This window comes from Erpetoichthys calabaricus, chromosome 2 (genome assembly GCF_900747795.2).
Source record: "Erpetoichthys calabaricus chromosome 2, fErpCal1.3, whole genome shotgun sequence".
NCBI classification, from domain to species: Eukaryota; Metazoa; Chordata; class Cladistia; order Polypteriformes; family Polypteridae; genus Erpetoichthys; species Erpetoichthys calabaricus.
In genome coordinates this window covers 86,047,746-86,070,921 of record NC_041395.2, presented here as the reverse complement: position 1 = coordinate 86,070,921, position 23,176 = coordinate 86,047,746, and the positions used below count along the sequence as shown (strand labels likewise).

The 23,176-nt window shown below is 37.0% G+C and overlaps 1 protein-coding gene across 1 annotated transcript in view; it reads left to right on the top strand.

The window, feature by feature from the left end:
- il6r (interleukin 6 receptor) overlaps window positions 1-23,176 on the top strand; it is a 65,862-nt gene that overhangs the window by 19,805 nt on the left and 22,881 nt on the right. The window contains exon 2 of the mRNA XM_028794028.2: window positions 11,630-11,884. Coding sequence (XP_028649861.2) covers window positions 11,630-11,884 — 255 coding nt within the window. The remainder of the gene's footprint in view (window positions 1-11,629; window positions 11,885-23,176) is intronic.

Sequence of the window (23,176 nt, the reverse complement as noted above, 5' to 3'; positions counted from 1 at the left end):
CCTCACTTCTACCCTTTTGTAAATCCCTCAGCTCCAAATTCAATGTAGGTCAGTAGGAACCATTTAGGCCTTGGCCAGGAAACGCCTCTGAAGTCAGGATTGACACCTGGAACTTTGTTGGCCATTTCTTCTAGAATCCACCATACCCGACCCAAAGATCAGTTCCTTAGTAATTGCTCTATTAAAATGTTCTACTACCAAGGTGACACTTCACTTTTCTTCCTGGCTCTCTGGTGCCTGTAGTGCCAGTCCCTACCTTGCACCCATGAAAATGGCTATACCTATACCTTACTGGATTGTTAAAAAATTGTAGCCAGTTAAACCAACTAGAAGTCTTGCTCTACCATTGGTAGTACACACTAAAGAACATCCGGCTCATTATACAGTAAATTTGTCCAATTTTATTTTGTGCTTTTGAATAGTTGACAGTATATATAATTTCTTACCACAGCAAATTACAATATAAGATTTAAAAAAAAAATACACTTCTTAGTAGTGGTCATAGTCAGCCCACAGTCTCTGCATAAAACACGAGACATGAGAAAGATGAGCTCCTCTTCTGTTTGTGAGGTCCAAACACACACATTCTTTATTCTTCATCCCTGCATTATATGCATGGTACAAAGAGTGAAAATATAATTCCCAGACTGGTCGTATAGTGTCACCCATGCCACAAAGTGCTACTGAAATGTTGGAGCTGCTTAAAGTAGAATATGGTAAGGACACCATGAAAAAGTCAACTATATTTGAGTAGTATAAAAGGTTCAGTGGGATGAGAAGATGTGAACGATGTCAACAGAAGTGAGTTATCCATCATGGCAGTGCCCAAGCCATGCTGTGTTCAATGTTCTTGGCTTCCTTGGATCATCACCCAATTCATGCAACTTAGCCCCCACCTCCCCCCCCCCCCCCCCCCCCCACACTATGATTTCTGTCTCTTCCTAAAAATAAAAACTGCCATGAAAAGAAAGATTTTCAAACATTTCTGACATCTGCCATAACATGGCAAAGGAACTCAAGGATATTCCAGAAACAAAGTTCCAGGTATGTCTCCAGCAAAGGCAATGTCATCAAATACACAGTTGCAGAAGGAGATTACTTCAAAGATAAAGGTAGAAACTAATGCACAGATATACACACACCTTTTTTTTTTTTCAGGTTCATTCTGAGAATTGCATTTTCACACCTCATGACTCCAGATGAGCATTCACTGGTTGTCCGCACTTGGTGCACAGAGCCTGCCCCTATAACTTCAGACAAAATCAAGCCTGTTTGATTGTTCCAGGTAAAGTTTTGGACTAGTTGGAGTGAGTCACTGGATGCTACTACTGCCGCCGACTCTTCTAGATTGTGCAAATGAAGTCTACTACTGAAAATTGTTCTGAAAGTCATGTAATGTGACACGGCCTTTATATAAAGGTTACAGATTCAGGCAGCACCCTAAAATAGTGAGAATCATGTTTGACTATTATAGGAATCTATGTTGTATCTCAAAGGATGAAAAATAGGGGAGTGTGTTAAATTTAAGCTTAATGCAAGAATGTTAATTTTTTTCTTTAACGTTTTCAAACAGATCTGTTTTGTAATGTCGCACTGAGTTAATACCCTGTTACTTCATTTCACCCCAGAATCTGCACATTGCCCATGTTTTGTTCTAATGTGATTTAAATTACACCAGAGACATCGGGGCAGATCAAAGCCACCTGGATTCCTGTTCAACGTCCCCAGAGTACTATCTTCACTCAAATTGTGTACGGGTCAAAATTTGAACCCTATCTCCTAGAACAGTGACTCAGCAATATTAAACACCAGTAACGGCACACTGCACGATAATGTGCAGTGAATACACTTGACTTGAGCATTCATAGTTTTCATACTCATTCTCTTTTTTTGCGAACTACAGGTGATTTGAAATCCTGGACAGACAAACAGACAGCCACGGTAGCATATTATACATAAAGATTGTGCCACTGAATTGCCAGTGCCACAAGAAAATAATAAAAATCATTATGTGTCCAAACTTTATTGTTTTTTGGAATTTGGTATTTGTGGTGGTTTTGAGTTACTTGCTATATATTAGAGTGTCAAATTTACTTTGTAAATGTTGTTGACCACTAGGTGATCACATTGAGATGATGCCTCCCCTCAAACCCAGTGTATTGACAATGAAGTCAGATGTAAAACAAAAAGTTGTTTTACAAATCAAAATAACAATAAAGTGGAACTGAACAAAACAAAAAAAAAGTCCTGTTTGTCTCTTGGACCTGGCTACACAGTTATTATACCCCTTTCTTCTGGGCGTAATGCCAAGGTCATTTGCTTACCACAAGTATTAATTAAACTTCCTCACCTTTATTGCCTCTATATTCTGGCTTCATTTCCTCCCGCCAGTTGAGCATTCACCAAACTCTTCCAGCTAATGCCATACTTACTGCTCCCTAAGAAATCACTTTCACCAGGTCAGAGATCTGCTTTGCAGTACCTGTTTTCCCAGAGACCCCATAGGAATATGCCAACAAAAAATTACAGAAACTCCGGCACAACCTAATTGTCTCTACCGCCAATAACTAGGCTGAAATTGGAAATTTTACACCTTAAGTTTTGAAGTATAAAAGAGAAATGATGTAAGAAGTTTAAAGACAGATGCTCAGACTGAACTTTTGCTTTGGAATAATATAATTTCAAAATAAATACAGCTATTCATTTGAAGAACTGAACCTTTTTACGTTTAATTTCCCTATATTATTTTATAGAATGTAAAAGTTTCTAGCAGACCACAATTTTTTTTTCTTTGTTTGTGCATGACAAATATTAAGAGGGTTATTTGAATAAGATTTTCTTTTATTATGCTGTCTGTACTTTATTCAGATCAAGTATAATGAAGTGTAATTTGTGGCCAGACCCTGGAGTGTTAGTTTTGTAAAACGTCCTATATGGTACATATGTCACTTTTGTGAGATATTATGGGCATTATGGTGTCTTCTTGAAGCAAGTACAGTGAGGTTAAGTTCTCTATTTAGAATGGTATGATAGCCTTCTCAATTATAGTCATTTGAACTTCAAACCCTGAGGTTTTGGGTTCATATCCTACTACTGACACTGTGTGATCTTGAGTAAGTCAGTTTACCTGTCACTGCTGCAACTGTTTAAAAAAAAAAAAAAAAAAACAAAAGTAACCAGTTGTATCTCCCAAATGTTGGTTAAAGGCTTCACCCAAATAATAATACGTAAGTAAGTACTAAACTAAAGACAGTGTCACAATTTAGCAAATATTGGAACTAATAATGTAAAAAATGTTAGTCTCATTATTTTGATAAGAAAATAGTTAAGAAAGAGGTGAGATATATTACGATTATCACAAGGATAGTGAAAAAGAAAATATTGAATTTTCAACTGTGAATATAAGAGCACAAGAAGACAGACAAACAAGAGAAGACTATTGAGTCCACCAAGCACATTTAGTTAGAAGTTTCCCAGTTCCCCCTTCAGATATAGTACCTTTTAACCTTACTGTTAATTTTTCTTCTTCAGCTACATGATTTGCATTTTATTTTAGATTCCCATGACCCTTTGTATAACAGTTCTTCCTTCAATGAATGCACTTCCTTTTACTGTTATTTCCAGCAGTGTCCTTGAGTATATGATGTACTTTCCATCTCAAAAAATTCTGCACAGTCCACCTTATCAGTGCCTTTGAGAATTTTTAAGGCCTGGCTTAGGTTCCCATATTGCCACCTGGCATAAAGAGGTTCATTTAGCTGAGCTTATCAGAGTCTGTTGTGTGTTTGGTTGTTCGTCTTTTCATTGCTTCTAATACTGCTGTGCCTTTTTGTATAGTGGTGACCAGAAATCCACACAGTACTCCAGAAATGATCTCAATAGTATATTACAGTATTGAGTTTGACCTCAAAGTTGCTTGATTTATACAGGTATTAATAAATTAGGTCAGCAATATGCCAATAGCTATAGATAGCATTAAGAAGAGACTCAAAGGTTTTAGAGATTTGCAGAAAGTAAAGTACATTTTAATTACTAAAGAGGACAAAACAAGAGAACCGATGGGACTGAATAACATTTACACCCAAGAGTTCTCAAATAAGTTAGTGATTTTTTTATATATTTACAGTATGTGAACTTTGGATGTGTATTTATTCAGGATTCACTTCATACAGGGGAAATTCTGAAAGAGTGTGAGCTAGCATCAGTCAAGAAGTATTAAAAAAAAGGAGATCATGTTAACCATAGTGACTATAACCCATTTAGATTAACATGTACTGCAGATATACTAATAGAAGCAGATGCAAAAGTCAAAATATAGAAATGCATATTTAGTGCAGGTGTTTTTGGAGAGAGTTGGATGGAAGAGTGGGTTATCTTTGGCTAATACACTAAAGTTATAATTTGAGAGGAGCAAAAGTATTATCCACATTGACATCCCAAATTCTTTTCATGACGTACTCATAGGATATCAGTCATCAAGCTACAACAAGCAAAGAATTTGGACACTGTTTACAGATAGGTGCAAAATCAACACCTATTTTTATTTACAGTTAGATGAGATCAAGAGTGGTTTTCTGCAAGGGTCTGGCACTACAGCTTTGTTTAATTTATATAAATGATTTTGATGCCTAAGTGCTGAGGTGCTATAAATATAAAACATTATGGGCAGTAATAAAGATTGGAACACTGGACTGACAAAACAACTACCGTAATTGTACACATCATTTCTTGGAGGCCCATTAAAGTATAATATTAAAAAGTGCCTTTAGTCACAAAGCTGAGAGCACATGTGCTGATTTTATGGAGATCATTTTGAACTTCAAATGCCAACAAACTAAAAGTTACACCATGACCAGGAACCAAGGGTTTTGAATAGTGTACACATTTGTGTTCCAAATGATTGGCTTTACTAGGATACCTGACAATAAGAATAGACAAGTGCCTTTAAATTTATACAGTATATTTGAAGGCTAGTTCTAAAGTTGAACAGGGAAACAGAGTTTGAATGGAAAAAAATGTATCTTAACATCATGCTGTACTCTAATTTGTGTTTTACTGCAAGCTATTTATTTTTTGTTTTTCACTAAAATTAAGTGTACCCTTGTACTCCAAGCTGGGAAATAAATATTTACAAAATACTTGCTTTCAAAGATAACTGTGTAATTTAGACCAGCTTTATTTGTTGACCTGGTAGCTGAACATTTTTTGTTTGTGCACTGCTCTTCAAGGAGGATAAACAGCAGTGGTTTAGCATTGATGAAAAAGATGGTCATGTCCATTGCCTGCATTTATGTGCCATACTGTGCATTTCCGTGTGCAACTAAAGTTATGTCCACAGTTGCGAGAGTCTCAAATTTCTGTGTTTTTGTATAGGAACTTTAATTACTGTATCTCAAAGAAAAAATAAGATAAAGATAAAAAATTAAACATATTTTTAAAGTAAGCCAAATTAAATTATTTGGGTGGTAGAGCAGTGGTCAGCAGTGCTGCCTCACAGATTAACTGTTCAAAGGTTCAAATCTCATTCCTATGTAGTTTGAGAGTTCTTACTGTACATTCTCCCTGGGTCTGTGTTCTGTTTTTTTCTGGTTACTCAGTTTTTCCACCTACATCTGTAATATATTAGATTAAATAATGATTCTAAATTTGCTTCTTTTGACAAAAATAGCATTAAAAGGAAAAACTTGTTACAGTGCATGATTTGTCTCTGCGCTGCTTAGAGCATTCCTCATGAACAATGCAATATTCAAAGGTTTCTCCAATAACTCTAATTCCTCTTTAACTTTGTAGGTCTAATTTTCTTCCTGCAGTGGAAGAGTAACCGTGAATTACTCTGGCTAACATCATCACCAGCATTCTCATTTGTCATTTTGCTGGTCTATAGAATGAGTTTAAGCTCATAGTATGTATCCCCCTGGAAAGGTTATTGCCTTGCCTTAACACTTTAACCAGGATTCTTACAATAGTGATTTAAAAAACTGGGGGTTCTCATTTTAAATTCCCTTTCTGGGCTGCACTCTGACTAAACTTCCTTCTGTTACCTGATCCTGTTGATACTCATTATGGGTGAATATGCCATTTTTTGTCTTAAGACACAAAGACAACGCATTCCTGAAGGGTTTATACAAATTTAAATCAGAGAATGGTGAGTGATAATCACTGAACAACCTAGTGGGTGAGCCTCCTAGGTGATTAAGGTGCAAAATTAAGGTAGATCTTCAACCATATATAGAAAAGCTCTTCCAGGCCTTTCTTCGCAGCTGGATTAAAATGCCTATGTTCTTGATGATCTTCCGACAGAAAGTATAACAAAGCATCAGTCAGTACATCGAATTCTTCTAGAGACTCCGCATGTACAAATTTTCTGACCACATAGCCTCTGAGTTAACATGACTATCTTGGCTTCTGTTTATCATAGGAGGCAAACAGAAAGTGGACTTTTGGTTATGAAGAGTGTGGCCTGCTGAGGGTCACCCAAACCTGACACAGACAAACACGGAACACAAGTTCAGCACACACATTTTAATTTTCACATGTTTTGATTTTTTTTCTTTTTCTTTGTGGGAAATGCCTTCCCTTGTTTCCCACCTACAAAGCATAGTTCCAAAGCACATTACACAGCACCAAATGCACTTCTCTTCTTTTCTCTTTCTTGTCGCGCTCTCTCTCAGTCCGCCTCCACTCCTCCTGGCAAGCTTCTTATCTTTTCCTCCAGACTAAGGGAGTAGTAGCAGCTGGCTCCTTTTATAGGGCACCTGGAAATGTTCTAAGTGTCTAGTGATCTTCTTCTGGCAGCACTTCAAGGTGTGGCAGAAGTGCTCCACCAAAGGGCTCAGCCATTCCTGCAACGCCCCCTGGCAGCGCCCATGGAACCCAGCAGGGCTGCTCCAAACTCCAACTCCTAAGGAGCCCTATGGTAGTCAGAGACACCGCTGCAACCCTGATGAGCTGCCGTCCCACGTTCCAGGGGGAGGTAATGCCCTGAATATGCTCTCTCCCCATGTCCTTCCACTATGTAGGCATCTTGGCCTGGCAAGGGCCCCAGCCATACACCACAAGAGGAAAAAGTACACATTCAGAAATAAGAAATGGGTCAGCAGTTCACAGATCACCTAGAAGCCGAAGTGGCAAGTGGTGGGCCTGTTGAAAATTATGGTATAGGTAAGGCTTTAGTAAGACCTTTATAACGTAGCAATAGTAGGTTGAATCAAGGTTGAGTTGGGGACATTATGTGTGACTATTTTGTCTTGGTAGAGAAATATTACTCTACTTTCCCCTTTTGTATTATTAATATGTAGCCTTTGTCAGAAAGCCTCAAATCTCCCAGACATACCACTGTTTATAAGGTATTGTACCATATAACTTCTCCCCACCTTCCCTTCTACATGTATAACCTCAGGCAATTAGGTGTAGTAAAAGACAAGCAGGAGTTAAGTTACAATTTAAATAATGTATTATTGATAATATTCATAAATAATAACAATATGCAAAGTACATTTGAATATTGGCAACCATACAACCTAATAAATGGTGATGTGTAGTTTCAGGCCGCACACAGACTTTTTAATTACTTAAAATGTCTAGTTAAGTCCTCATTTTTGGTCGGCTTTCTTCAGAACAGGCCGCATGCCTGTCTCAGTATGGCTGCCGAGTTGTGCTCTTCATTGTGTTGGCCTTTTCAGTTCATGGTGTGAGATGTTTTTTCATCAGGTTGGAAAGAGAGAGAGAGTGAGGTAAAGCAAGCAAATTTATATGTTTTCTGTCCAACCCCTAGAGCCAATAGGGTGTCGTGGTACTTAAAGGCTTTTGATGCAAGCTAGTTCCAAACAGCCATACTTCAGACCAATGGGAGGATAGAACACCTTCACACCTGCCCTCCAAAACATGTTAAGCTAAAGCTTGGCAGGCAGCCTGGCTTTCCTGTGGGGGTTAACTGAGAGACTTTAGCAGAGAAATATGGGTCAAACTTGTTTGAGGCACTTCTCCCAACCCTGTCGTAAAATTACAAAGAGACTCAGTCCTTAAAGGGGGAAGGGGTTCTTAAACCATTGCTCTAGTTATCAATAATGTAAAACTAATATTACATTGCTTTGTCTACATTACAAATAAAGACATACAAAATATTTATCAACTTGTATGCAAAATTTCACATCACAAGAGTGACAAAAAGACTTGAACTGTAATCGTAAAAGTAGGCCCAAATACCTTAAAACATTTGAGAACAAGGGATCAAATAAATATAGAACACAGTGTTGTCTAGTGGCTGAATGGGTTGAATGGTTATAACCTTCAGATTAGATAAACTTTATTAATCCTATAGAGAAATCCAGATGCATACAGCTGCAGAAATATTAAAAGCAAGGATACAGATTCACAGGACAAATAATGTAACCAATGAATCACTTGATCAATTAATTACAGTAAGTAAACTAAATAAACACATAAATAAATATATATTGTGCAAATATTTAAAAATAAACTTAATGAGTACATCTGGACAAAGCATTGATTTGGTTGATAGCAATGGACAAACAGTTCCCCAGAGGCGTTTCTTAGTATGGTGGAATTTGTCTGTTGGTAAAAGTGATCCAAGAGACCGATTCCTGGAGGGGATGGAAGAGATTTTTCATGATGACATCCAGTTTTTCCACCATACTCTTTTTCACAACACATTCGCCCTGTGATGAGCAGACTTTCCTGATAAGTCTTTTCAGACATTGTGCTTCTTTTGAGCTTAAGTTTCTTCCCCAGGAGACCGCAGCATAGAACAACACACTGCTTCTATGAACTAATAGAACATTTCCAGCAGTTTGCTATACAGAATACATCAAAAGACTTGTGTCTCCTTAGAAAGTACAGTCTGCTCTTGCACTTCTTTTATAGCGTCACTGTGTTGTCAGACCAGTCCACTTTATTGTTTATATTAAACCCCAGGTACCTGTAGCTCTGCACTACTTCCACGTCCTACCTCTAAATAGTGACTTGGTCTCAGAGGCTCCTTGGCATACCTGATGTTTACCGCCAGGTCTTTTGTCATGCTGATGTTGAGTTGCAGGTTGCTGTACCTGCAGCACAAGACAAGGTCCTCCTCACACTTCCTGTACTCTGACTCATCTATCTTATTAATGAAACCTATGACAAGGTAGTCTGAAAATTTCTGTAGATGGTAAGCACTATTATTGTGCTGTAAGTCTGCTGTGTAGAGACTAAACAGGAAGGGAGACAGGACAATTCCCTGATGTGCTCCAGTATTATACACCACTATTTCTGACACACAGTCTCTCAACCTCACAAACTGCTTTGTGTTGGTCAGGTAGTCCATCATCCAGGAAATTGTGGGGGCATCAAGATTCAAAGCTTTGAGCTTTTCCCCCAAGTCAATGAGGCAGCATGGTGTTAAAAGCACAGGAAAAATCAGAATGTTATTCTAACTGTGGTACCAGCTTTGTCCAAGTGGGAGTTGGCTCGGTGGAGCATGTAAGTTAGAGCATCGTCCACAGCTATATGTGTCTCATAAGCAAAATGCACAGGAGGGCAGAAGCAGTCTTTAAGTTATCAGATAGCTGAGATGATGGGAAGAGATATGCATGAAAAATGGAGTAGCTTCAAGTACCTGATAGTGTGCTAAATCCTGCTCAGCCCAAATTAGGGCAAGTGTTAAATTCCTACATGTTTTGTTAGGTGAACTCCCTTTTTTTAGTACAGTGGCCATAAAACTATTTATACCCTTAAACCTTTTACCTTTAATTGTGTTAAATGTGGACTCTTAATGCATTAAATGGTGATAGCTTTCTTTTAATCCACAGAAGGAAATTCTGAAACGGTCAAGTGAAAATCCAAATTTTCAGATAATTTGAAAATAGTTAGAAATAATTTAAAGAAAAATAGACAGTGACTGACTTTGTATATTCTGTATGTATTTACCCTTTTGTGTATGACATACCCACTGATTAGAGCACAGGTGTCGAACTCCGGTCCTCGAGGGCCACAGTGGCTGCATGTTTTCATTAGTGAGCCGTTTTTACTGCTAATTAACTTCTTTTGCTTTAGTTTTAATTAACTTGACTCAGGCCCCTTAATTGTCTCTTTTTCCTTAATTAGTAGCCAAACAAGCCACCATATGACCACTTCACCTGTGCCCATCACAAAATATCTGAAAATAAAGAAAGGTGAAGGTCTCAGTAAGGTTGATCTCTCAGGTCACCAAAACATTTTGACGGTGTTCTTAGAAAAAACAGAAAAAAATCGACAAATTTGGAAAAATCTGCTGTGACAGAATGAGAGCAGCAACAAGCCATTGAATTAATGGGCTTAATTAAGAGCAAGAATCAGCTTCTCATGAAGAAACTGTTTGGAGTGAAATTGGTTGGAGTTTGAAATCCCAGTTTAGCTGTTCATCTGTTGGCTTGTTTCATGTCTCATTTCTGTTTGGCTGCCAATTATTGAAGAAACAAATCAATTCAGAGGACTAAATCCTTAAAAACAGGGCTATTGAAATGAAGGGAAAAGGAGTTAATTAGCAGTGAAAACTACTCACTGATTAGGAAAAGGGTTAGAATGAAAACCTGTAGCCACTGTGGCCCTCCAGGCCTAGAGTTTGACACCCCTGGATTAGAGGAATATTTTAAGGTACTAGCCTCCACCTGTAGTACAGAGGTACAGATTATGGCACACCTGGATTTCTGTAAGGATCTTTTAAGGTTCCTGGTAGTGCTTAATGTCTCAGGTGGGACACAGGATGTATAAGACATCAAATACTCCAATACATCTCAAATTTTGGTGAAAGGAAAATCCACTGTTGGAAAAATATTCTATAGTTTTCCAGAATGCCCATAGTAGAATGAAACCAAGCAGAATAAGATTCTACGGCCTCACATAACTAATAGTATTTTTTACCTCAGTCAAAGTGACATTTGACATCATTCTGAGAAAACCATTCCTTCTGTGATAGTGGTAGTGTCGCAAAATAGCGATGCGTCTCTACCTTTGGACCTGGAGGAAAGGAAAAGAAAAATTTCTAAAATTCTGTAAAGGACTTGGAACTTTGGTGTACACTTATTTTCCAAACACTAACGAAAAAAATCAATAAAATAAGGTTCAAATCAAAATGTAAAATATCAGTACAAAGATTTGTGATAAATGCTCAAATTGACTGTTTAGTTATGCCATTGTTTTTCTAGCCAACAAGAAACATGTCATTTTTGCTTTATTTACATTTCCATTTCAATTAAATGTCTTACTTCCTGCTCCTATAAACATGTAATGGCATAGTAACACACCAGTGGTGAATTCTTGGCCAGTGAGTGGTCCAGCCACTGCCAGTTACACAGATGACAAAAGTATTTCATTTGCATGCCCTTTTAAAATTCTAAATGTAATTGTTTAATTGTTCCCCTGAAAGATGGTAACTGAAATTGTGAAATCTTCTCAATTTTCAAAAGCTCTGTTATACTATTGTGTGATAATAAATGTAACTTGTACTATACACTGTTCAATGTACTGAATGAACCTGTGATGAAGAATCACTGAATGGTGACTTGCACAGCAAAGTGCTTAGTTGAGTGTTTGATTTAGAAAATTGAAACATTTCAGTTATGTTTTTAAGTGTTTTTTTTTTCTCTCCCCACAGTGCAATTTACAAATACCCAATTGGTGGTACCAGGTACAAATATGACTCTGGATTGTGCACCTGTAAGTGGTGATGCAAGAGGAAATTTATCCACAACAAAATGGAAGCTTAATGGGAGACCTATGAAATCTAATGTACAGAGAACAGTCGATGGAGACAGAGTGAATATTTTTTCCACGAGACTTAATGATTCTGGGAGTTATTCCTGCTTCAGAGATGGCAGCCTAGTATTCACACAGAATATATCTGTTGGAGGTAATGGCTCAGTCATAAGTTATTTTTTGTTTACTTATTTATGTTGCTTACTTTAAGTTTTTGCATCATGTTCTTATTAGGCAGCACATCAGAGTCACTATTGTAGCTTTTTAGTATCTTGACATCGACTTACTGAATGGAATATCCTTATGAATCCTAACATTATTCATAATGATAAACAGTAATACTCGCCTCTCTGACAGCCTACAGTAATGATCTAATGCAGAACAGTAAGAGTTCCAGTTAAGTGGCTAATGGGCTTGTCCACGAGTACAGTATTATGTGCTAGCATTATTTTTGTGCTTATTACATTATTATTATATTAACTAGTCATTTAGCCCGTTATAATAACGGGCGCTAGAACAGTAGTGCATAAACATTAGTAGGAACAGTCTATATTAAATGGCAAGGGACTTTGACCTCATTCTTTTTATTGGTCGTATTTTTCTTTCTTTCAGCCTTTCTTATGTTGATGTTTACTTGCTGAGCTGACCGTTCTTCGTGGGCTGCCACCGTGTATTGTGTGTCTTTAATTTTCTGTGACAATGATACTGTCTTGTACGGCTGTATTCAATAAGGGCGCGCACAAAAAGGCGACCTTCAAAAAGGTGACCTCAATTGAGCGCGCCTTTATTCGCTGCGCCCAATCGAGTTCGCCCTTTTGAGGTTCGTCTTTTTATGCGCACCCTTATTGAAGGATACTGTCTTGTACGTCCGCTGGCTTGTACGTCCGTAATATACCTTTAATTTTCTCTGGCGGTAATACAGGCGTGCGCGTCGGTAATATGCCTTTAATCTCTTCTGACAGTAATACTGGCTTGTATGTGGCTGTAATATGCGTCACTGTATTGTGTACCTTTAATTTCCTCTCGCAGTAATACTGGTTTGTATTTCCGTAAAACGCCTCTAACTTTCTCTGACAGTAATATCGCACCGTGCCCCGCGCATGCGCACTTCATCAGAAGACACCCACACACGGACACCTGGACGCACATAGGGATTTAATATATATAGATAATATTAATATTATAATTAATATAAATTTTAATAATAATAATAATAATTTTTATTATTATATTATAATATAATAATATTAATATATTAATAATTATTATAAATAAATACTTATTAATAATTGTTTAATTATGCGAATGATGGGGTGCTGTATGGTTCTAGCAAATGTCTTATGCAAAAGAGGATGCACAAAAAAAAAAAAAAAACAAATGCAGTGAGTGCAACACCTAAATCTTCAGAGAAATGTTGCTGCAATAGAAACTAGAACCAGCTTTTTTCAGATCAACCTAAAATAAGAGATTTGTGACACATTACAAGTACTATTGCAGGTCCCCTTGCCTCAGCTGTTCTCTTATATCTGCTTTTCTCCTTCGATTTTCACTGTCATCACTTGAACTGTTAATCTTCTGTGCTGCTTACTTCCTGTTTATGCAAGAGAGACGGAGACCAACAGAAACAAAATAAAACCAAACTTTAGGCCTAGTTTAGCCCAACATTTGAGGTTTATCTTGAACTAAAGCTACATAGCTTGCAAAATAAATGATGTTTTCTGCAGAGAGAAAATGAGGTGTTTATTTATGCGGTTGATTTACTTGAAGCTAAACAGACAACATTTGTTAGTTTAATTTTAGATATACATGTAGTGGGGAACAGCCCGGGCACAGACAGGTAGACATGATGGTTTCACCACACACACGTTTATTTACAATATTTACAAAGTCTTTCAGTGCACAACCCAGTGCCTCAGCACCTATCACCCCTTTAGTCCTAGCCACACAACACAATGCCTTCACCATCTCTGGTCCGCCTCCACTCCTCTCCACTGAGCTTCGTCCACTTCCACCTGACTCTTGCCATTGAATGGAGTGAGGCGGCCCCTTTTATTCACCCCCGGATGGGCTCCGGGTGCTTCCCGACACTCTTCCGTCGACACTCCCTTGTGTGGCGGAAGTGCCGGCTGCGCAACCAGAAGGACTCCGGGTGTCCCTGCTCCTCTTCCCCCCAGCACTTCCGGGTGTGGCGGAAGTGCTGAGGTCCAGGGCTCCCAAGGCATTGGGGTGCCCCCTGGCGGTGGCCACGGGCCCCCAAAGCAACCAGGGCGGTCGCCCCCTCGTGTTCTGGAGGAGGCACAAGCCCTCCTCCGGTCCTCTTGGGCATCCCGGCCGGGCATGACCCCCAGCTGGGTGCCACAATGTATACAAAAGATATCCACAATCTGACGTTTTGAGCAACACTAAATGGCAAAAGCTCTCCAAAAGGAGTTGAAACTCACAGGCTTTCACTTTCATAAGGGCCGGTTAATTAAATTATCACACTGCACAGACCTCTGGTACAAATTTAGGTTACTTTCATTTTTATTTTGTTAAACTGTATATCAAAACAGAATACACAGGACTGGCAATGTTTGTTATGGCAGAGCTGTTTAATACAGGAGTCTATTGTGCATATATATATTTTATACAAAATGCAAGGTTGACTCACTCACTATTTCCTATTTAGCTAAAACCTGAAATTTAGCAGGATGGTACATATAGGGCAGTAGGCATCAGCTAAGAAATTACATTTCAATATTTTGTATCAATATTTGTTGGTAATTCCCCTCCACAATTGAAAAAAATACCTCAAAATGTCAAAAAATGTCTTGATAGATTTGATTGAAAACTGGTGACGTTATAGAAAAAACAATTTTTTTTTTTATCAATACATTTTTTAATTTGCCAATATTTACTAATATTATGCTAACTTACTGTACATGCTCTGTGCTTTGCTGCAAGCATGCTTTATGCAAATGAATGATGCAGCAGGATTGATTGACAGGTCATGCGAATAACCCCACTAACCAATAGGATTGATGGATGACTGAAGACGGAGTGGTGTTCTAGACAGTAAAAAAGAGGCATGATCATGAAAAGTTAGTGCTTTGAGTACTGAGAAAAGCGCTATATAAATATAATGAATTATTACTATTATTATTAAATTGAGGAAAAGCTCAAGGACGATGCAAAGCTCAGTTGTTAGCAAGCCCTGTTTTTTGCTGTTTGACAACCAGCACTTTTAGATACTGGCTCTCATCTTAGTTATCCATTGTGCTCCGCTGTGGTTGATTGCTGTACATAAGGTACATATACTGTGACAAGTACAGGGTGTGTTAAAGCCCCAGACTCTAAACACAAGTGCACAGACACAGTCAAGGGTTTAAATAAAAATATTTTTATTATACAAAGTACCTTTCTCTGGTTCTTTTTTCAAAGCACAACTAATCACAAGCATAGTGACCTCTTTTATCCTGGACCTGGTAGTACTTCTATTTCTAAGACAATATCTGATGGAAGCACTTCCAGGTCACTTCCAGCACTTCCCCCAAAATGGGGATAGTCCTTTCACACAGCTCCTGATGGCGACATCCATGGGAATCAAAAGGGCTGTCTAATGGGACCACTGTTTCCAGTGCAGTTTTTATTATACAAATACCTCAAAAAGGTTTCCTGAAAACGTTGCACAAACACAATTCCCATCAAATTATTATTTCTTCTCTTTCCATCCACATCGCCCCAGTGAAGGTTGCCTTCCTTTCTTCTGACTGTGACTCCCTGAAGGAGGCTGGACAGCTTCCTTTTATGACAGAACTAGGAGTATTTCCAGTGCCACGGCATAGCCCGATGGAAGCACCTCCAGGTCAAACTTCCCATACCCATCCCGGATGGAATGGCAGATTATCTTGCTTGGCATTTATAATATGTACACAGTAATTGGGGACATGTTTTAGTCTATGGTTAAATCATTTAACTTTTTTTACTGCCCATTTTAAGTTCACAGATATCACAGTCCTCCTTCGTACTTGTTAGGTCTCATAGTGTAGGTACACAGTAAGTTCTTTCATCTTTGCACATTGTTTAATCTCTACAAAAATGAGACAGTGTGTTATTGGTTCTTATGCATTTGTCCGATTGGTTAGACCTGTGATTTCTGAAGTGGATTTGCTAGAATCTTCAAGTTTCATTCCTTATCCCATGGTTGATTGATAATATTAGGTCATAAATCCATTACTCTTCTGAACTGGGCCATACTGGGTGCTTTCTTTTGCACATTTTTGCTCTGATGATATAATGTATGGCATGGCAAGGAGGTTATTTGGTTTATTTGCTAAACTATTGTTTGCTTTTTTATGTTCTAGCTGTTTTCTACAGACCCTGAAATGGGTCTGTATATTGTGTGTCCTGATTATTGTTTCGTCATATTTTTTCTGTTTTTTTCCCCCCTTTTTTTGTATTTGGAAGGTACCGGGTCATCAAAATGACTGTATAATTTCATAATGTATTGTCTCCTTAATATATAAGTTACTGTAGTTATTTTTCAGACTCATAAGCATGCACCTAGTAGGGTTGTTATGAGGAAAAGTAACAAAATCAAACCCAGAGCTGAGTCATGGTATATATTCATTTGCCATGTGAAATTGTGTTCTAAAGTAAAGCATTTTTTCTAAATTTTAAAAATTACGTAGCATTTTAAAGTGGAGGTGATATGGGCCAGAGTCCAAACAGTTAAACAAAAGCTTTACAACTTACCAAATACATCAATTTTTCAAGCCAAAAGTTTTACCAAGTATTGATTCACATCTTGAGATTGCACACATACTGAAAAGTATCATATCCATTTTGTTTACGGATAAAAAAAAAAAAAAAAAGTAAAACTTAGAGATTCAGTCATTTAGAAAAAGAGATTGGCTGTGTTCCTCACTTCGCTGTGGCAAGCTTTTAGCCCCAGATGCGTAGTTTCACTTCAGAATGTTGCGTCTAAGTGCTGTTACAATTGACATTATTAAATGTTGATGCCCAGTGCATTGCTGTCTCTGTACTGCAGATAACTAGACAATAATCACTGAAATAGTCACATGATCACTTAGCATGCATGTGCTATAAATTTGATAACTAGTTTGTGTCACTTAAATCTGTTTCATAATGGCTTGGTTTGATTGAATAATCTGTCTTATTCATTTTCCCAGTATTTTTATATTGTACGTGGACACAACATGCCAAAGAAAGTGTGTGATGCTGAATGTTGATTTGCACTGTGAACTAAGTGCAGGTGGCTTGGCCCTTTCAAAAATCTGAGGCTTTCATAAAACATGCAATGTATTGTGATTGATTCAGTTGAGATTATAGTTATGTATGCACAGTGCAATGAAACTCTTAGGTTGACCCTTCACCAAAAGGACGATGCTGCCAGTTAGCGTGAATCTTGCACTGTAGGCTACATAAAATAACTGCATCAAATGTAATAGGAGAGAGAGAATTAGATGTTATTTAGGAGAAAATGTTTGGTTTTGGTGGGCATAGTGAATCATGGCAGATGTGTGGCTCCATTCAGATGATGTTCCTGATGTACTGAGAGCTATGTTGCTATATCACGCACTCAGCAGAGTTTTCTGCAGAGCATCAGTTGTTACAAGCCGTAACAGAATGAAAAAAATAACAGAACTGCAAAGACAAAAGTAGGAAAATATGCAGCCACATTTTCTTAAATCAAAACATTTGCTGTTCACACTGGTTATATTTGGTGAGTTTTATGGCTTTTGCTTTCACATTTGGACACTAGCCTCAATTCAGTTCCATTTTATAATACAAAATCAGGCTAGGTTTTTTTTTTTTTTTTTAATTTATAAAAAATTATTCAGAATACAATATAATATGACAAATGTAATACATGCCATGACTGTGAAGAAATAATTTTGACTTGGAAAATACTGAACTTATCCTTATCTTCAGTTGAAAATCTCGAAATGTAATACCTTGTATAATATGTTTCAAAAGTAAGTACCAGTCCTAGACGTAGAAATATGCAGGGTTAGTCAAAATTATGTTAACATTTGAATGGTGGAAACAATTTATTCATACAACATACTTCATATGTGCAAGATAATTTACAGGAATGTCTCAACCTGTTCACCATCATGTTCAACTCACAAAAACCAATGAGCAACAGTACCACATAAAGCCCGGACACGCATTTCATGGGGATAGATGATACCACAGTCCATATTCTATCCTTTAGGTCATTGATATCACAAACTTTCCTGCTATACACGTACTCCTTCACCATACCCCATAACCAGAAATCACCGGGTGTCAAATCAGGGGAGTGTGGAGGCCATGGCAAAGGTCCACCATGACCTATCCATTGACCTGGAAAGGTGTGGTCGAGATAAAAATAATCCATTAGTGTTAACATAATTTTGACTCACCCTGTATTTGAGGGAAGGCTGAATTGGGGTATACACTGCATTTCTTATGTGACAATATGTAGGGCGGATGTGGCTCTCACCTCCTTTAACTTTTTGTAAATATTTACTATGGCTTTATAGCATTTGCAAACAAGTTTGCATTCATTATGTATACTTTTTGATGAATACTTGATGTTATTAGAGAGAATTTTGCTGAGCTGACTAGGATGGATGAGCTTGTTGGGCTGAATGAGCTGTTGTCTTCACAATTTTTCTAATGTTCTAATATCTTAATGTGAGCACTTTGCAACTCTGAAAACAGTTATTAGGTACAGTGAAGTTACAGTGATTTCATCATGGAGATAAACTTCTTTACACTGTTTTACAAGCAAATTAATTGTTAACACAAGGGTCTGGTGCATTAAAAATTTGTTAATATGCATTGCCATAAAAAGATGAGGATAAAACATGGTAAATACAGTATATGTGTTTGTGACTGAAATGTGTAGACTATATTAAGTATTAATTTCCTGAAATTCTTTTTTAATCACATATTTAATCACATATTTCAAGTAAATATAAACATTTTATGAATTAACCACACATTTTTGTAGCAATAATATTCATGTAAGTACAGAGTCGGTTACTGAACAAAATCATTAGTCTCTTGATCTTTAGAACATATCAGCAGGCAATAAAATACAAACAGCATGAGCTGCCTGCAGGATGTTCAGTTACTTAACCTCAAAGAATGAAATGCTTCAGTGCCACGCTGAAAAATAAATGGCATTATAATCTTGGATTCACCACCTGCGTAATGGTGGTTTTGTGGTTTAATTCCTGTCTAACTGATGAGGTGGCATTCAAGGCGAGTTTGAAACACTGGATGAATTTGTAAACATAAAATGGGAAGTCATTTAGAAATTAACTCAGTGACAGTGTTCATCCTTCCTCTAGATGTTAATATTGATTACTAGTACTAAAACAAGTCTTAAATGACTGTAACAAACACTAGACAGCTCTTGCTCATTCTGTCTTTGAATGGATCATCAGAGGAATTAAAGCCGTTTGCTCTTTACAGTGGCCAGGGAACTGCTGTTTTCACTTTTGGTGAAAAATTGTTTTGTTTAAAGTGGCAATTTTACCTCCATGAAACTATATTGCAAAAACAAGTTTACTTTTGTTCCAATTAATATAGGAGGTTTTGAAGAACTTTCAATTTATTGTTTGTAGCGTTTCTCTAAGATACATACAGTAACTGTGTGAGTGTTTTTAATTTTACATTGTCTTATTTCGTAATTTATATTGTTGGCTTCACTGAAGTGAAGAATAAGTGATGTCATATTTTATAGACTGTGGGACATGAAGAATCTCTGGTGTGATAGATAAGCAGGCAAATGCTATTAAAAAGTGTAATTGACCATTTTCACATAAGTGTACTTTAACTCACACACTACAGAATCCCCAGGATTGTAGCAGCTTGTAACATTAACTTGTGAGAGGAAGCTCTGAGGAAATGGCAGCATTGGGCAACATGAAATGCAACTTTCAGTCAAGTTCCTTGAAATCAGTTTTGGCAAGAAAAAGAAGATACAATGAAAAAGAAAAAGCAAACTAAGCAAAATATATTTCTTTAGAAAAACTTCACTGAATAAAGTTAGTAGTGGTTTTTATCTGTCTCAAATGTAAACAGTCTGAAATCAGATAGTTGGTGTGCATGTCTTATAGTGCTTATAAATAAGGGCTGTAAAGTTTAATTCAAAATATTTACCTTCTAGCAGATTTTGGAAATTATATAATTTATATAATACAGTATCTCCAGTGCACCCAATAAACTCAGGAGAATCAAATTAATAATTATGGTGAACTATTTGAATGCAACAGTTAATAATCAGGCTAAATTTACACTAGTTCAGCTCAATCAGAACCTCTCCTTGGTTCTTGCCATCAAAGTGAAGTTGTAGAAGCACATCATATACATAGGAAAAGACATTTTTTGAAGACCTCTTGATAAAGTGTCTTTTAGTCCGTCAAGAGATGGAGGTTGAGTGAAGTACTACAAGTTCCACACACATATGTTGGGGCACCAACTCAGTTGTACCTGTTTAATTCTCTCCAAGAAACAAGGAAAAGGGCTCACTTTGCACACCAGTACAATGTTCAAAAAAATATTAAATAAAAGAAAGCTGTCTGGCTAAATAAATTGTTGAGATCTGGTCATGGTGAAAGGAGCTCCATCCTGAGGTGCAGTCTGTTCCAAACTGAACGCCTCCTTCCAGCAGCTGTGGGCTTTATAGGTGGCGGAGTCAGTTGCCCTTACTGGGCATCTTCTCTGTACTGTGCAGGAAATAAAAGAAGAGAAGGTTAACAAGAGCGCCTGGCTGGTATTACAAATCTCAGATGAGCCCGATCCATAGACACATATGCATGACAAAAGACATTTTTGAATCTTTGAGGCTCTACCAGGCCACATTAAGATTCATATTTTCCAAATGATAAAGATTTTTCAGTCAGGAATCTTTGCAGATATGAAGGAGTAGCAGTTTTTCTAAGATCTGTTCAAGGCATAAAAGTTTCCCTGGAAATTTAAAGAGCACCAAAAACAATACTGAATGATCTACCACCAGACTAAGGCCATTAGACCTGTCCTCATTTTTAGAAAGATCTGTGGGAGTATCAAGGCAAAAACCACTCCTTGCTACCCAAAGGTTTAGATTGATATCTTGGAGATTTTTACAACAGTATTACTTAGATGAAACATCGACTCTGTAATATCATGATAAAATGCAAAGCCACACTCAATAGTAAGAACCTTGTATCAGTGGTTAAGCAGTGAAGTGGTCATTCTGTAATTTACAGATTCTTTGCTTGGTCAGTGCCTTATTAACTTGACATTTTTCAAAGAACAATGACTAAGTTTGCATCAGAATACTTAAAAAAAGAAAATTTAGTTACCCCAGTCAAATTTCAGATGCCCACTTGAGATGCTATCTAATGACTTTCAACTAGCAGTTTATGTTGAGGGACTGTAGTTGGTTTGGTGACAATAAAGTTGTTCTAACCAGATATTGACTTTGAGGTCTCCAAAGTAGACTTGTATATAATAATATAACATAATATGAAAATGTTATTCTAATTTCAAAGACTACATTGTATTTAATTATATTGTGATCACTTTTTCAGTGATTTTATCATTTTGCTTTCTTTTTACTCTTATGGTTGCTAGAAATTATATGGTCTATATAGGCTTCAGTCTGCATTGAGCCAGAGACAAAGAGGGGGAAGAAGAAGTTACGTGCCATTAACTTAATTTCAATTTCTGCCTCTCTTCTGACGGACAAGTGACTGTTTATGAAACACTTTTGCTTTTTTTTGGTGAATGTAGTGAAATAGTAATCACTTTAAAAAGTTGTTTCCTTCTTACAACTGATTTTTTTCTGAAAAATGACTTACTGGTGACTAAAGTACAACATCAAATGTAAAACATTCATCTTTTGATGGTACATCACTAGAACAGAAAACAGCAAATGATGTACTCTTGCCCAAGGTAGATATGTATGATAATAAAAAGGTGTTTTGATAGCCTGAGGTAAGACTAGTGAGGTATTAGATGGAATCACCTGCTAGTACATAACCTCTACAAAAAGTGGACACTTCCACCTGGGAAGAAGCAAAATTTACAGAGCTGATAGACCGCAGAAGGATGTAGACAATAGTCCAGTAAGACAGAGCCGTGAATAGTGTATTAGACTGCTTAGACCAACTGTGACTCTTGTAAAGGGCAGGGAGTGTTGGCGACTTTCTTTTAACAGCATTTTTGCTATATTTTTCTGGTGTAAATTAAAAGATTTTCTAAAAGAGATATTATAGATGTTAGCATCACTACACAATCACAGAAATGACATCTGTATCTCCTGAGTGATGTGCGTGATGTATATAATTTACTGCATGTATTTTCTCATGCCAAAGAATAACTGGAATAGTTTAACAACAGAGATCAAAGAGCTTTGTGTCGATGTAATGATACAATTACCAAATATATGATCTAGCACTTCTATTGCATGGCACCCATAAAATAGGACTAATGGGACATTAGCATAATAGTGGGTCACTATCAAGGACAGTTTTCCAAAAGGAAACAAACATTCGTGAAGGCTTGGTTTATGGACCAATGAGTCAAAAATGTAATATGAGTTGCATTAAGATTGGTGAAATCCAGACATTATAAGGAAATCATACATCCCATAAAGTAAGGTGGCGATAGTGTAATGGTGAAGGGATGCTTTTCCAGCTTGGTACCTGGACAACCTGACATTTTAAAGCAGCCAAGAATTCTGCCTAGAATCACGGAATTCTCTAAAAATAGCAACAAACTAAACAAATAAGAAGTTACAACTCTAAATCCAGTTCTTATCCTGTACATAAGTGATTTTTAGGTATCTGAAGTGCATGCTAGATATGAGAAAGAAACACTTGTGCAGTATTTCACCATGAAATAAATGTTTACAACTTCTCCACGGTAATGTAAAAACATGGACAACAATCACAGAAAATGTTTGAATGCGGTTATTGCAGCTAAATGTGAGTGAAATCATTCCTGAATCATTGGGCTAATTACTCTTTTTGCACACAACAACATAAAATTTGGAAATCTTATTAGGGTTTTGATAAAGAACATATAGCATTTGATCTAAAATATGCAAAGATTTAGAAAATAAAAAATAGAAAAGTTACACAAAACACAATTGTAATAATATACAGTATGAATTACATTTTAATGAATATGTGAAATGCTGAAATTTAAAGTATTATTAAAATCTGCAGTATATGTTAGCTGAAAGTAATTCAAAATATAATACAGCAATAGCCAGGATTGTGTTTAATAGAAAGGGAGAAATGTTTGCCAGTTAATTGTAATAAAATGATCAGTTTTTCTCTATGTTCTTATACAAACAAATTCAAAATAAATGAGTGAATAACTGAAAGTATACATTAGAGAAAAAGAAAGGTCTTGTATTTAATTGGAGACTTCAGTTTATAGTGTAAAGCAGGGGTGG